Here is a 13,995-nt window from a genome sequence, read left to right on the forward strand (position 1 = left end):
CCCATCATTCCCCTCTAATCAGGGACTGATTTAGACCTGGAACACCAGGAGGATGCAATTAATTATCAGGTAGAACAGAAAACCAGCAGGCTCCGGACCTCATGGGTAAGATTTGAATACCCCATGCACTAGGCCTCATTGAGATACATAGAGGATTCATCTTTGTATCTGTGCCATCATAGCGTCTGTGACAGCATTGGCATCCCCATAGAGGCATCTCCAATATGAAGTAGTTCATTTTCTTCTTTCTTTGATTGGCTGATCAGCTGGAGAGATCAGCCAATGAAGTGGGAAGTCTGACCCAGTTGACTACATTACAATGGTGAAAGCCTTCAATGTTGCTTCCCATGGTAATAGGCCTTGAACTTTTAGACTTCCCTATTTGTAGGCTAAATAAATATAAATAGTGGTGACTATGATGGTGAGTCTTTGTAATTTCCCCAGAATACTCAGTCACTCACATATCTGGCGAATTCTTGTCACACAATTCAGAAAGTGTAGAACTTCCTTAGAGCTAATCTCAATCAATTAAACAGTCATCACATTGCTCTTGGCGCACAACAGTTACCCGGGTCTGTATGAGTGTGGCACTAGGACCCATAGCCGATTTCTCCACCAGTGCGTTACTATTGCCAATGATAGTGCACTTCTTTAACTCCCTTGGTCCATAGTCTGCACGTGTCTGTCATCTGAAGTGGATATGGCTGCGAACCGGGTCGGGAGGAGATGTAACAACAAAGTCCATTCCCCGAGTAGGGGTCCAGGTAGGGACCCTGGGCTTAGCGTGCAGAAGAGGCAAGCACGGGTCACGGTAAAGTACAACAGGAAGGAGCTCCAAAGACGCATGGATGTGGAGAAGTGGATTGACTGTAGTCTGGACGAGCTCTATGTGGGCAGGGTGAGTCCCATCTATTTGAAATTAAACGGATTTCTATTGATAGGCTACGCATACAGTCACCTACCTAGACAATGGGAAACATTTATTTGACTTATTGTAAGAATCCAAAAAGGGTTTTACGCAATAACAATTATTCAGTTTAGCATCAGTGTCCACTGAATGAAATAAAGCGATTTTGGCAGCAGCTTCGGGGTACGCAATCCACTGTAGCGCTGCACATCACTCTTCAGTGGGACTTAAATCACTATAATGAATATATCGGTTTGGCGTATTTGGGTACAGCGGTTACGCAGCGATGGCATATGTTCAGTCTCCTCAAGATATGTAAGTAAAACTATTCACAAAATGTGACTGGAGTCGGTTTTTCAGAGATTGTACTGCCTAGTGTCCCTTGCGGTCTGGGATGTGGCTACGACGTTAATCCATTTTACGTGGGGGGTTGCCTGCCTTGTCTCCTTGCGCCCTGTCTGCTTGACATTCGATGAATCAAGGATGTGTAGATAGATGCCTTCTAGGCATAGGGCCAAATGACTGTCTAGTCAAAACACTGCCTGCCATAATGGTAAATTCGTGGTCTCATCGAATCAGAATGATAGTATTGTGCATGTGTTTTCTTATCAGACACTATTAACTGGACACTTGTCCTCTTAGCTAATACTACAAGCAAACATTTCTGAGTCACCAGAAGAAAATGGGATTAGAATAAACTACAAAGCCATTAGCATGGCCATGGAGCACATGCACAGGACAATAAGGTTAACCATGTCACGCTTTGTTTTCCTTTACACCCTTTTTAGCCTATGACCCTATGTCAATGTTCTTTGCACGTGATCCTTCTCTACATTCATTAAGGAAATGCGGGTATTGTCTGTGAATTTTATTAGCTGAACAAATATTATCACACTTCATAGCACAAAAAATAGACTTGACATCCAATGCAAAATACAAAAGTAGATATGGTAGATTCCCTTCATGTTGTTCTCTTCCTGTTGTATGTAAGGGGATGGATGGTCATTGGAGGACATTATACTCCAGGTGAGTGGGAAAAGCTGTCTCGCTGCCAGGGGTGACATGGGAAAGATCAGAAAGTGCTTCCAGAAATATAACAGGTCTGTGGCAGGCTGCCCAGGTCGCTTAGTCTTTGCTGCTTTACATGGACAGCCTTGAGGGTTTATGGGCTTCTGGCTGACAAAACAGGAGGACCCTGGGGGACCTGGTGTGGTGTGTGGCATCACCAGTGAGGGTAGGGTCACCAGAGGATGTTGGTGGGCATTGGGCCAAGGCACTGCATGGTGGTGGCTGTGTGAGTAGGCAGGGTCGGGGACGATGGTTGATGTAAGGATGGGGTCGGTGCTATGGTACAGATGTTAGGATTATTCCATACCAATAATCTCTCCATCAGACACAACCATCTCCTGCTCAGAGTGTATTTAACTAGAATGCTATAGAAACCTGGACGCCTCGTGTTGACCTATTTGAGTCTAAAGCCTTCTGGGTGGGTCTCTTTTTTTCTTCTGCAGAGCAATTAGCAGTCTGTTGTTCAGCATCTACTTTCTGCATCCAATTCGTAACACAGTAATAAAACATGGTAGTAAAAACTCAAAGTGTCTACTGCAAAGACCACCACCTGACAGATGCTACCTAATAGCAGGAGCTAAAGCAATGCTGTCACAGGGGGATGTCTCTGTAGTGACCATTATACAACCACAATGACAGTAAAAACTGCATCAGTGAGCCATCATATATATATATATATATATATATATATATATATATATATATATATATATATATATATATATATATATATATATATATATTATAGCGTCTCTCCACATACACTTAAAGAATAGAGAATATAGAAATATTGCATTTGATCATGACAGTTTGATCTTCTGTACCATTCTGTTTCTCGTGGGTGGATACAGTAAACACACTCATTGTCTTGCTCTCTCATAAACACACACATGGCCACAGCTTTCTTTATATCTATGTTAATTAGTTCATTGCTTTGCTGATAGTGGAGCAAGCATGTGTAATGACAGTGTAATCAGATCTCCCCCATACTCATTTCCTGCTACACCAAAGCCCACCCTGGCTGGCCCTGCAACGTGAAAACCCCCTGACCAGGCCTGAACGGACGCTAACTATCCCAGTTATTGATTGATGACATCTTTGTTTTCTGGGATGATTCTTATGAATGGGGGGGATGGTGGTTTAGGGGAAGTGAAGGTCCCATATGTCACCAAAGAGCACAAAGAGAATCCCCCCCCCAGCTCCCCCCTAACTCCCCCCCCCCCCATCACTGAGCCTGTTGTTGAAGCATTGAATATAGCGCATCGCTTGGCCCATTATTAAGGGCCATTAGTCTTGTATCAACGCTCAATCGGAGGCCCAGATTAAGACCCCCGCAGTGTTCTGCTGTCTGCGTGATTGTCTCCCAGGCTCGGAGTCTTTTCACTTTTTAATCCCGTCCCACCACTACACCCAGTCATTATTACCATTCTATTGAGTCGTCACGGCCCACTAAGCCACACAGATGTGACAGCCAGTTGTTATGCAATTTACCACTGCAAACTGGGAGAGAAAAACATCAGAGAGGTAAGGATTTTAGAGTGCAATTGTTTATTTTTGTAGCAACAATCAATATCTAATGGATGTGAAATATCTATTGTAACTGATCTATAACAACTGGTTCCCCAACAAATGCAATTTGTCAAAGACATGGAAATGAATTTCATAAGACTCAAATAACATGACATAATTGCGTTTATCTTGAACCAGAGCGTTTGCCCACAATTTAGTTGATGAATGAATAACCTAATGAAATGCGTTTAATTTGCATGCATATGTAGATGAGATAAACAGCCATCAATCAACTGATGACCAGGCCCATTTCCTGGTGTAGAGAGAACCTCTATTGGAAATCTCGCTGTGTCCGGTCATATCTCAATCATTTGATATGAAGTCAATAACAACACAATCAATAACCATGATTTCACTGACAGCACTAAACCCATATTTTTCCCTTACATTCTTGACAATGAGACATTTTGGTCGTGTTCAGACCAGATGTGCTAATAATGTTGGAATTAATAGTAGAGCACGTGTCAAACTCATTCCACAGAGGCCCGGGTGTCTGCAGGGTTTCGCTCCTCCCTTGCACTTGATTTGCTGAAGTTAAGGTCACTAATTAGTAAGGAACTCCCGTCTCCGAGTTGTCTAGGTCTTAAGTTAAAGGGGAAAAACTAAAATGAGTTTGACACCCCTGTACCTGATTATTATTATGTTTATGTGCTGTAGCAGCGAGTAACTGTGGGAATGCATCGGGCGAAAACTAGTCACCATGTTTTGAATAGTAATGACTTGTTAGAAAGTGACAGCAGGGGATGGCCGTCTGCCCTGATGGAAAAAGGGATAGAGGTTGACATATTCTGGTCTGGGGAGACGAGGTGTGAGACGGTGAGAAAGGGTAGGAGAGAGAGAGAGAGAGAGAGAGAGAGAGAGGAGATGTGTAGTAGTATGTCATACAGGCAGTAAAGAGGATGTGAAAGTTAGAGAGTGGGAGAGAAGTGAGTGGGACAGACGAGCAAGTAGACAGATCGTGAATCTGGGAATGTACAAGTTAATGTAGTATATCAGGGGTAGATAGAGACTGTAGTGGTTCTGCATTTAGAAGTTTGCCTGTTGCAGGATATGCAATGGAAGGGAGAGGGAATGGTGGTGTGGAAAATTGAGTAAAGCCAGATAAGCGTCTGTCGGTACTGCAGGCTCTGGAGTAAACCCAACAGCTGAGGGTCATAACACGATGTGCACAAACCGACCCACAACAATGACTTTAATGATGAGAAATTATAATATTTTGTGTCAGTGCAATGTAGGGGCTCATTATCGGTGAAGTATACTGTATTGAGGCTGAATGGTTCATGTGTGTATCGATTCGTTTGAGTTATTTTATTGTTTATGTCCTTCCACCTCAATGGCTTATGGCAATTTTGGAAATGTGTGTACATTTAAAGTGTGGTCGCTTCACTTGTAAATGCATTTACTTTCCGTCAGTCTTCAGATAAACCTGACATGGTATTTTGACCCGGATTTCTATTGCGCCAGACTGGGACAGGCCACTTACTGTATCAGGGTGTTGGCTATGGAAAACATTACACAGAAATGAACACAGGTGCACAGCTGGACACAGGGACCAGTGGACTACATTACCACCCAGAGTACCCAAGCAAACAAAAAAAAACATTACCCTCAACCCACTGGCCTGGAAGTGATGTGGACTAAATTGCTGCCTCGACTGATGCTGAACTGGGTGTAATGTCGCTCTCTTTCTCTCTCTCTCTCTCTCTGTGTCACTCTCTCTCTGTGTCTCTCTCTCTGGTGTGTGTGTGTGTGTGTGTGTGTCTTTCTGTGTGTGTCTCTCTCTCTTTGTGTGTGTGTGTCTCTCTCTCTCTGTGTGTGTGTGTCTCTCTCTGTGTGTGTGTCTCTCTCTCTCTCTCTCTCTCTCTCTGTGTCTCTCTCTGTGTGTCCATCTCTGTGTGTGTGTGTCTGTTAAAACACACTGCTGGCTAAACTAGAACCACAGATGAAAGGGAGTTTGTTAAAAGTATCATTGCTAGAAATACGGGGGTGGGCTATATCTTCTGATCGTCGCGAATGTAGGCTACATGAATCAGCTAGCTACTTAGTTTGTTTTGACAGCATAGCCTAGCTAACTAACCTCAGCAAAAAAAGAAACATCCCTTTTTCAGGACCCTGTCTTTCAAAGATAATTTGTAAAAATCCAAATAACTTCGTATATCTTCATTGTAAAGGGTTTAAACACTGTTTCCTGTGCTTGTTCAATGAACCATAAACAATTAATGAACATGCACCTGTGGAACGGTTGTTAAGAGACTAACAGCTTACAGACGGTAGGCAATTAAGGTTACAGTTATGAAAACTTAGGACACTAAAGAGGCCTTTCTACTGACTCTGAAAAACACCAAAAGAAAGATGGCCAGGGTCCCTGCTCATCTGCGTGAACGTGCCTTAGGCATGCTGCAAGGAGGCATGAGGACTGCAGATGTGGCCAGAGCAATAAATTGCAATGTCCGTACTGTGAGATGCCTCAGACAGCGCTACAGGGAGACAGGACGGACAGCTGATCGTCCTCGCAGGGGCAGACCACGTGTAACAACAACTGCACAGGATCGGTACATCCGAACATCACACCTGCATGACAGGTACAGGATGGCAACAACAACTGCCCGAGTTACACCAGGAATGCACAATCCCTCCATCAGTGCTCAGACTGTCCGCAATAGGCTGAGAGAGGCTGGACTGAGGGCTTGTAGGCCTGTTGTAAGGCAGGTCCTCACCAGACATCACTGGCAACAACGTCGCCTATGGGCACAAACCCACCGCCGCTGGACCAGACAGGACTGACAAAAAGTGCTCTTCACTGACGAGTTGCGGTTTTGTCTCACCAGGGGTGATGGTCAGATTCGCGTTTATTGTCGAAGGAATGAGCGTTACACCGAGGCCTGTACTCTGGAGGGGGATCGATTTGGAGGGGGATCGATTTGGAGGTGGAGGGTCCATCATGGTCTGGGGCGGTGTGCCACAGCATTATCGAACTGAGCTTGTTGTCATTGCAGGCAATCTCAACGCTGTGCATTACAGGGAAGACGTGGTGCCCTTCCTGCAGGCTCATCCTGACATGACCCTCCAGCATGACAATGCCACCAGCCATACTGCTCGTTCTGTGCGTGTTTTCCTGCAAGACAGGAATGTCAGTGTTCTGCCATGGCCAGCGACGAGCCCGGATCTCAATCCCATTGAGCACGTCTGGGACCTGTTGGATCGGAGGGTGAGGGCTAGGGCCATTCCCCCCAGAAATGTCCGGGAACTTGCAGGTGCCTTGTTGGAAGAGCGGGGTAAAATCTCACAGCAAGAACTGGCAAATCTGGTGTAGTCCATGAGGAGGAGATGCATTGTAGTACTTAGTATCTGGTGTGGCCACCAGCTGCATTGACTGTTGCTTTTGATTTTGACCCCCCCACCATGTTAGTCACATGTCTGTGGAACTTGTTCAGTTTATGTCTCAGTTGTGGAATCTTGTGATGTTCATAGAAATATTTACACATGTTAAGTTTGCTGAAAATAAACGCAGTTGACAGTGAGAGGACGTTTCTTTTTTTGCTGAGTTTAGATACATGAAGCAGTTAACTAGGCTACGCTGTCAAAACAAGCTAACTAGATTTGGCTTGGAACCTACTACTGGTGGTATTCATTTGAAACTCATGTATGCAGGAAGAGAGGGCAGGGATGGGACTCAAGATTCACACATTTTTGAGAAATGATCTACTTTGATGGGCAATTCATTGCATTTAAAGTTACACGAGAAAATAGACTAAAAAGGGCATTATTTTCATAGAGCCCTCCTATCTGTACACCTGCCTCCTCATCTTTACAATTAGCCTCCTGCACAAGTAAGATAGAACTCAAGGAAATACAATTATAGGACACATTAGCCCACCCGACATCACACATCCCCCTCACAGAACATTTGAATGTGACCTAAGGATAATGTGCAATCCAGACTTGGACAATGAAAGCAGTCGAATCCCGATAAAAGCATTGCATCAGCCTAAAGTGACTAACTCATCCTGACAGGCCTGACACATCATGTTGGTCCCACATGGAGGCTGTGTTTACTCAACACTTCCAGGAATGGGATTTTTAGCTGCTCATTAACCCCAGCATTACTAGCACTAGTTCTAGCGGCTGCCAGATAGGATGAGATGAGAGGGGTGGAAAATGAGCTATGGGTTTGCTTAATTGGTAAATATACAGCATGTATAATTGAGCATTACAATCATTATTTTGGATGTTATGGTATGAATTAAGATGCTTTTACAGAATAGATCTGCTGATGTCCACAATGTGTCGTTTTACTACATGTATATTACAATACCATGTATTACACACCTTGTTGTGTCTGTGTGGTACGTGTATGAGACTGTTTGTGGACTTGCTCACGTGGCTGTGTTTCTCTATGCCTGTGTCTGTGTGTGTGTGTGTGGGGGGGCAATATGAGACAGTATTTCATTGGCATTTGGAGTTGAAAGAAAGGTCAGGGATGCCTGGGTAGGAAGGGACTGCTTGGATCTTCCTGGACGGACCTTTACACTACTGGAATCAGAATCGCTAAGTCGTCCGCCCCCACGACACCCACAGACAGACCCCAGTGGGGCTGGTTAACCTTACTGCTGAGCATTCAGGTCAGACTGAACTCTCTATTGGCCTGTTGTGTGAGTGTCACTAGTCAACACGTCACACACCACACCCATGTTGTCTTTGTTGTGTACTGCGGTTGATGTTTGGACTAGGTTCTGAAGACAGCCTTCCATCTAGTCTACAGTGATATTTGCAGTCGTCTTCATCAATTTCCATATTTTGTTATTCAAAGAATCTCTGCCTTACCAAAAAGGGCAATAAAAACCGATCGGGGTTCATTTTTGGCTCAGTATGTTGATAGCAGCACATCATGAATAATGCCCTTTGAATGTGCTGTTTGTGCCAATGAGCAGACTTGCCCCAAGGGAAAAATAAATAAGATGGAATCTCACCATGCAACTCTTGGTCAGTGTTTGGCTAGAAATCACTTTGGAATGCTGTTCAGCATGAGATAAGTAGTTTAGATTAGGGGTGTGTTGGTGACGACAGCATTTTATACTGAACAAAAATACAAACAACATGTAGAGTGTTGGTCCTATGTTTCATGAACTGAAATGAAAGATCCCAGAAATGTTCTATACGCACAACAAGCTTATTTCTCTAAAATGTTGTGCACAATTTTGTTTACATCCCTAATAGTGAGCATTTCTAATTGGCCAAAATAATCCATCCACCTGACAGGTGTGGCATATCCAGAAGCTGATTAAACGGCATGATCATTACAAAGGTGCACCTTGTGCTGGGGACAGTAAAAGGCCTCTCTAAATTGTGCAGTTTTTCACACAACACAATTGGCATGCTGACTGCAGGAAGATCCACCAGAGCTGTTGCCAGAGAATTTAATGTACATTTCTCTACCATAAGCCGCCTCCAACGTCATTTTAGAGAATTTGGCAGTACGTCCAACCGTCCTCACAACCACAGACCACATGTTTCCACGCTAGCCCAGGACCTCCACATCCAGCTTAACCTGCAGGATCTTCTGAGACCAGCCACCCAGACAGCTTATGTAACTGTGGGTTTACACAACCCGAAGAATTTCGGTAGAAACTGTCAGAAACCGTGTCAGGAAAGATAATCTGCAAGCTCCTCGTCCTCACCAGGGTCTTGGCCTGACTGCAGTTCGGCGTCGTAACCAACTTCAGTGGGTAAATGCTCACCTTCGATGGCACGCTGGAGAAGTGTGCTCTTCACGGAGGAATCACGGTTTCAACTGTACCGGGCAGATGGCTTGTATGGTGTTGTGTGGGCGAGAGGTTTGCTGATGTCAACGTTGGGAACAGTGCCCCATGGTGGTGGTGGGGTTATGGTATGGGCAGGCATAATTTACGGACAATGAACACAACTGCATTTTATCATTGGCAATTTGAATGCACAGAGACACCGTGACTAGATCGTGAGGCCCATTGTCGTGCCATTCATCCGCTGCCATCACCTTATGTTTCAGCATGATGATGCACGGCCCCATGTTGCAAGGATCTGTACACAATTCCTGGAAGCTGAAAATGTCTCAGTTCTTCCACACCAGATACTGACTGGTTTTCTGAGCCACCTTTTTTTTTTTTTAAAGGTAACTTTTACCAACAGGTGCATAGCTGTATTCCCAGTCATGTGAAATCCATAGATTAGGGCCTAATGAACTGATTTTCAATCTACTGATTTCCTTATATGAACTGTAACTCAGTAAAGTCTTTGAAATTGTTCCATGTTGCGTTTTTTAAATTTTTGTTCAGTGTAGTTAATGATCTGTGAAAATGTCCCAAAGGAATTAAGTGCATAGACATTTATACAAATAGTCTCTGCTTTCCTCTGAGACTTTGGGGGGGGGGGGGGGGGCTGAATGCACTGTTTGAGTATGACCAATTTAGGAGGCCGTGAGAAAGCGTAATGGATGCTATCTGTGATGGAGAATGTCTGGCCTTGATGGTGGTGGCTTCCGTCCCTACAGCATACCTAGACTAGTAGTAGCCAGGGTGGAGGTTCGTTCTCTCTCGCTCTCTTCTCCCTCCCCCACTCTCTCTGTCTCTTCTGTCTCTCCCTTTCGCTCTTCTCCTCAAAGGCATATCCTCACATGCAGTCTTCCTACTGAAACTAAATCCTACTATTTATGGAGGCACTTTGATGACCGATTTCCAACAGCAGCGCAGCCATCTAATTAATACATATTTTTTCCCAAATCATCCTTAGCTCTTAACTGCCAGCCCACGCGTCAAGCATTCTGCATCATGCATATGATGACTCAACAGCCGACATGGACGGGACGCACACACACTGCAGTGCTTCAGGGTCTGTGAATATCTCAGGGTGTTGCACTCTAAAAACACGCACAGCTTTTCCTCTGTGTCTGTAAGACCCACGCAACTCAGAACTCAAGGCAAGACCTGTATTTTTGTCCTTTAGTGAGTGACCTATATATTATATGCTTGTATCTGAGCCTGTCCTTTACATATAATGGTGTATGTGATAGCCGTATGTTAGTATACTGCCCCTGGGCAGAGTTTAGCGGAGGATGCCCAGGACAGTATCCTAACATGCAGCTACAGGATGTAGTGGTGGATGGGTGGACAGTTTGACTGACGCTCTGTCACTGTAACAGCTGTCTTCGGAAGAAGTGGACCAAAACGCAGCGGAGTTAGTGTTCGTCATATTTAATCAAACGGAACACTATACAATGTAACAAACAAGAATAACTGACAGCCAACACAGTCCTGTCAGGTGCAAACACAATGACAAGAACAATTACCCACAACCACAAGGAAAAACACACTACTATATAGGACTCCCAATCAAAGGCAACTCAACACACCTGCCTTCAATTGGGAGTCCAACCCCAATTAACTAACACAACACAAAAACTCTGCCACGTCCTGACCAAAACTAATACAATTACGCCCTCTGCTGGTCAGGACGTGACAGTCACCTTGTGTCCCCAGGAGGAAGAGATGCCAGAGGAGGTGAACATTGACGAGCTGTTAGACTTGAAGAGTGACGAGGAGAGAACGCACAGGCTCCAGGTATACTGTACTACTCACTAGTGAAATCATCTGAAGACATTATCATTTGATCAATTTAAAAACGGTGTGAACAAGTTGTACTGTTTTTGATTGTGGGACTAACAGTAATAGCTGTCGATTTGGTTACTGTTGAAAATATATTGTTTCAGCAGTAGGCTGGCCAGTTGAACTAAAATCTTATTTGGTCTGGGGATTTTTTCCAGGAAATGTTTCACACCTGCAATAACACAGAGGTAAGTGAGGAAGTCTATAAACAATAGTAATATCTAACAATATTTTTAAGATTGTTTTGGATAGTATTTTATGCCATTAATGTTCCCGAGACTGAGTATATAGACTGTTACGGTGAAGGGACCAATCAGAGAATAGGGTTACAATGTCATTATAATGGACCAATCAGAGAACAGGTTTGTGATGATGTCATTATTAAGGTATCAACATTTCAAGAAATTTCCTGGTTTTCCAGAAGTCCTGGTTGGAGGATTCTGGATTGTTCCTGCTTATTCCCTCCTGATTTCAGGAATCCTCCACCCTGGAATTTCGGGGGGAAACCAGGGAATTTATTGAAAGTTCCCGGGATTTTGTGACACTGGTCCCTTACAATGATTATAAAATCATAACCTGCTATCTGATTAGTCAATGTGAAGGGACCAATCAGAGAACAGGGTTATGACTATGCCATTATTAAGGTTGCAAAATGACTAATAAGATGGCAGGTTATGACAATGTTATGATGAAGGGACCAGTCAGAGAACAGGGTTATGATGATGTCATTATAAAAGGACAAATCACCACTGATCAAGTCTGGGTTGAGTCCCACCCAAGTCATAAAAAGTGTGACTTGAGCCAAGTCCAAGTCCTAAACTCCAATACTACAACACTGCCTTCCTCCCTCTCTCTGTCACCTCCTTGCTCTTTCTTTCAGTCAAATAAGTAACTAATGATGACTCCGCATATATTAGCTGACAATGCTAGTCTTGTCTCTCTTTCACACTGTCCCTGTATGCTTTGTGATCAGCATTACTCAGCCTGTCCATTATGTGTTGACAGACCCCCCCCCCCCACACACACACACATATTGATATCATACACACAAAATGAATGAAGTGCTATCTCTGAAACATGTTCCCTTGTTGTTTCACTGTGAATTGCTCAACATTACCAACACTGTGTATCACTGTCTCTGACTGTATCCATTCTGAGCATGTTTCATATGATGACTGATTGCCCTTCTTCCCTGCTAACACAGGTTTTCATCAAGGAGCTGGTGTTGAAACTCCACGGTCTGCAGAAACAGGAGGACCTCCACAACGATGGCATCGAACAACCCGAGCTACATATCTTCCCCAACCGGCAAGACTCTCCAGACCGAGAGGTGATCTGAAGGCCTTGTTATGTTACCCTTCAAACCCAGCACCCCATTCCCTAGCCCGATGTCATGGACCTTATCTGAAAACATGCATATTAGAAAACATGCATTATTAGAAACATTGCAGACACCTTATCTGTCCACACACACACCACAATGCACAGGCAATCCACGCAACATTTGGACCTGTACAATGTCATATGAATTATGTTTTATTTTTGTTCACTTATAAAGTGTCCGAATTGTGTGAAACAGGATGCTTCTCTGTTGGGTCGCTACTGCTACTTGTGTTCTGTGTTTCCTCGAATTGTTCTGCTGTTCTCTCTTTTTTTCCAGTACATTGTATAATGCTTTTATTGGAAACCCCATGAAGGTATCAACTGTTGGTCTGTGTCTTATGTTGGGAGATGCACCTCTGATTCTGTTTAGCTCATAAACCATAGTCGAAGAGTCCAGCAACATACTGTAGATACCAGTGTCAGTCTGAAGGTAAGAAAGACCACTGAGCTTTCATATATCCCAATGGGTTAGTCGATGGTACCTAGCTACAAACAGGCCTACCATCTTTTCAAACTGTATCAATCAACATGAGACAAAAGTTAATGTGGTCAAGTGGAAGAAAAAATCTCTCTCTCTCTCTCTATATATATATATATATATATATATATATTAAAAGGGGGAGAAATATTGTGTTGTGATATTCCCAATGATTTTAATGACCATATATAGTGAGGGAAAAAAGTATTTGATCCCTTGCTGATTTTGTACGTTTGTACACTGACAAAGAAATGATCAGTCTATAATTTTAATGGTAGGTTTATTTGAACAGTGAGAGACAGAATAACAACAAAACAATCCAGAAAAACCCATGTCAAAAATGTTATAAATTGATTTGCATTTTAATGAGGGAAATAAGTATTTGACCCCTCTGCAAAACATGACTTAGTACTTGGTGGCAAAACCCTTGTTGGCAATCACAGAGGTCAGATGTTTCTTGTAGTTGGCCACCAGGTTTGCACACATCTCAGGAGGGATTTTGTCCCACTCCTCTTTGCAGATCTTCTCCAAGTCATTAAGGTTTCGAGGCTGACGTTTGGCAACTTGAACCTTCAGCTCCCTCCACAGATTTTCTATGGGATTAAGGTCTGGAGACTGGCAAGGCCACTCCAGGACCTTAATGTGCTTCTTCTTGAGCCACTCCTTTGTTGCCTTGGCCGTGTGTTTTGGGTCATTGTCATGCTGGAATAGCCATCCACCCATTTTCAATGCCCTGGTTGAGGGAAGGAGGTTCTCACCCAAGATTTGACGGTACATGGCCCCGTCCATCGTCCCTTTGATGCGGTGAAGTTGTCCTGTCCCCTTAACAGAAAAACACCCCCAAAGCATAATGTTTCCACCTTCATGTTTGACGGTGGGGATGGTGTTCTTGGGGTCATAGGCAGCATTCCTCCTCCTCCAAACACGGCGAGTTGAGTTGATGCCAAAGAGCT

At 43.8% G+C, this 13,995-nt stretch overlaps 1 protein-coding gene across 1 annotated transcript; it reads left to right on the plus strand.

Moving 5' to 3' along the window:
* Window positions 1–102: 102 nt before the first annotated feature.
* Window positions 103–12,890, plus strand: LOC115206030 (protein phosphatase 1 regulatory subunit 14A-like). Its single transcript, XM_029772562.1, has 4 exons — window positions 103–898; window positions 11,056–11,136; window positions 11,340–11,369; window positions 12,386–12,890. Exons 1-4 carry the CDS (start codon window positions 701–703, stop codon window positions 12,518–12,520), a joined length of 444 nt encoding a protein of 147 aa, XP_029628422.1. The 5' UTR covers window positions 103–700; the 3' UTR covers window positions 12,521–12,890.
* The last annotated feature ends 1,105 nt before the right edge of the window (window positions 12,891–13,995 follow it).

This window comes from Salmo trutta, chromosome 13 (assembly GCF_901001165.1).
Source record: "Salmo trutta chromosome 13, fSalTru1.1, whole genome shotgun sequence".
Lineage (NCBI taxonomy): Eukaryota > Metazoa > Chordata > Actinopteri > Salmoniformes > Salmonidae > Salmo > Salmo trutta.

Coding starts and splice junctions, on each gene's coding strand:
- LOC115206030 (XM_029772562.1), top strand. CDS start 701: ATGGCTGCGAACCGGGTCGGGAGGAGATGTAACAACAAAGTCCATTCC. Junction 899..11,055: donor ACGAGCTCTATGTGGGCAGG/GTGAGTCCCATC, acceptor TTGTGTCCCCAG/GAGGAAGAGATGCCAGAGGA. Junction 11,137..11,339: donor AGAGAACGCACAGGCTCCAG/GTATACTGTACT, acceptor GATTTTTTCCAG/GAAATGTTTCACACCTGCAA.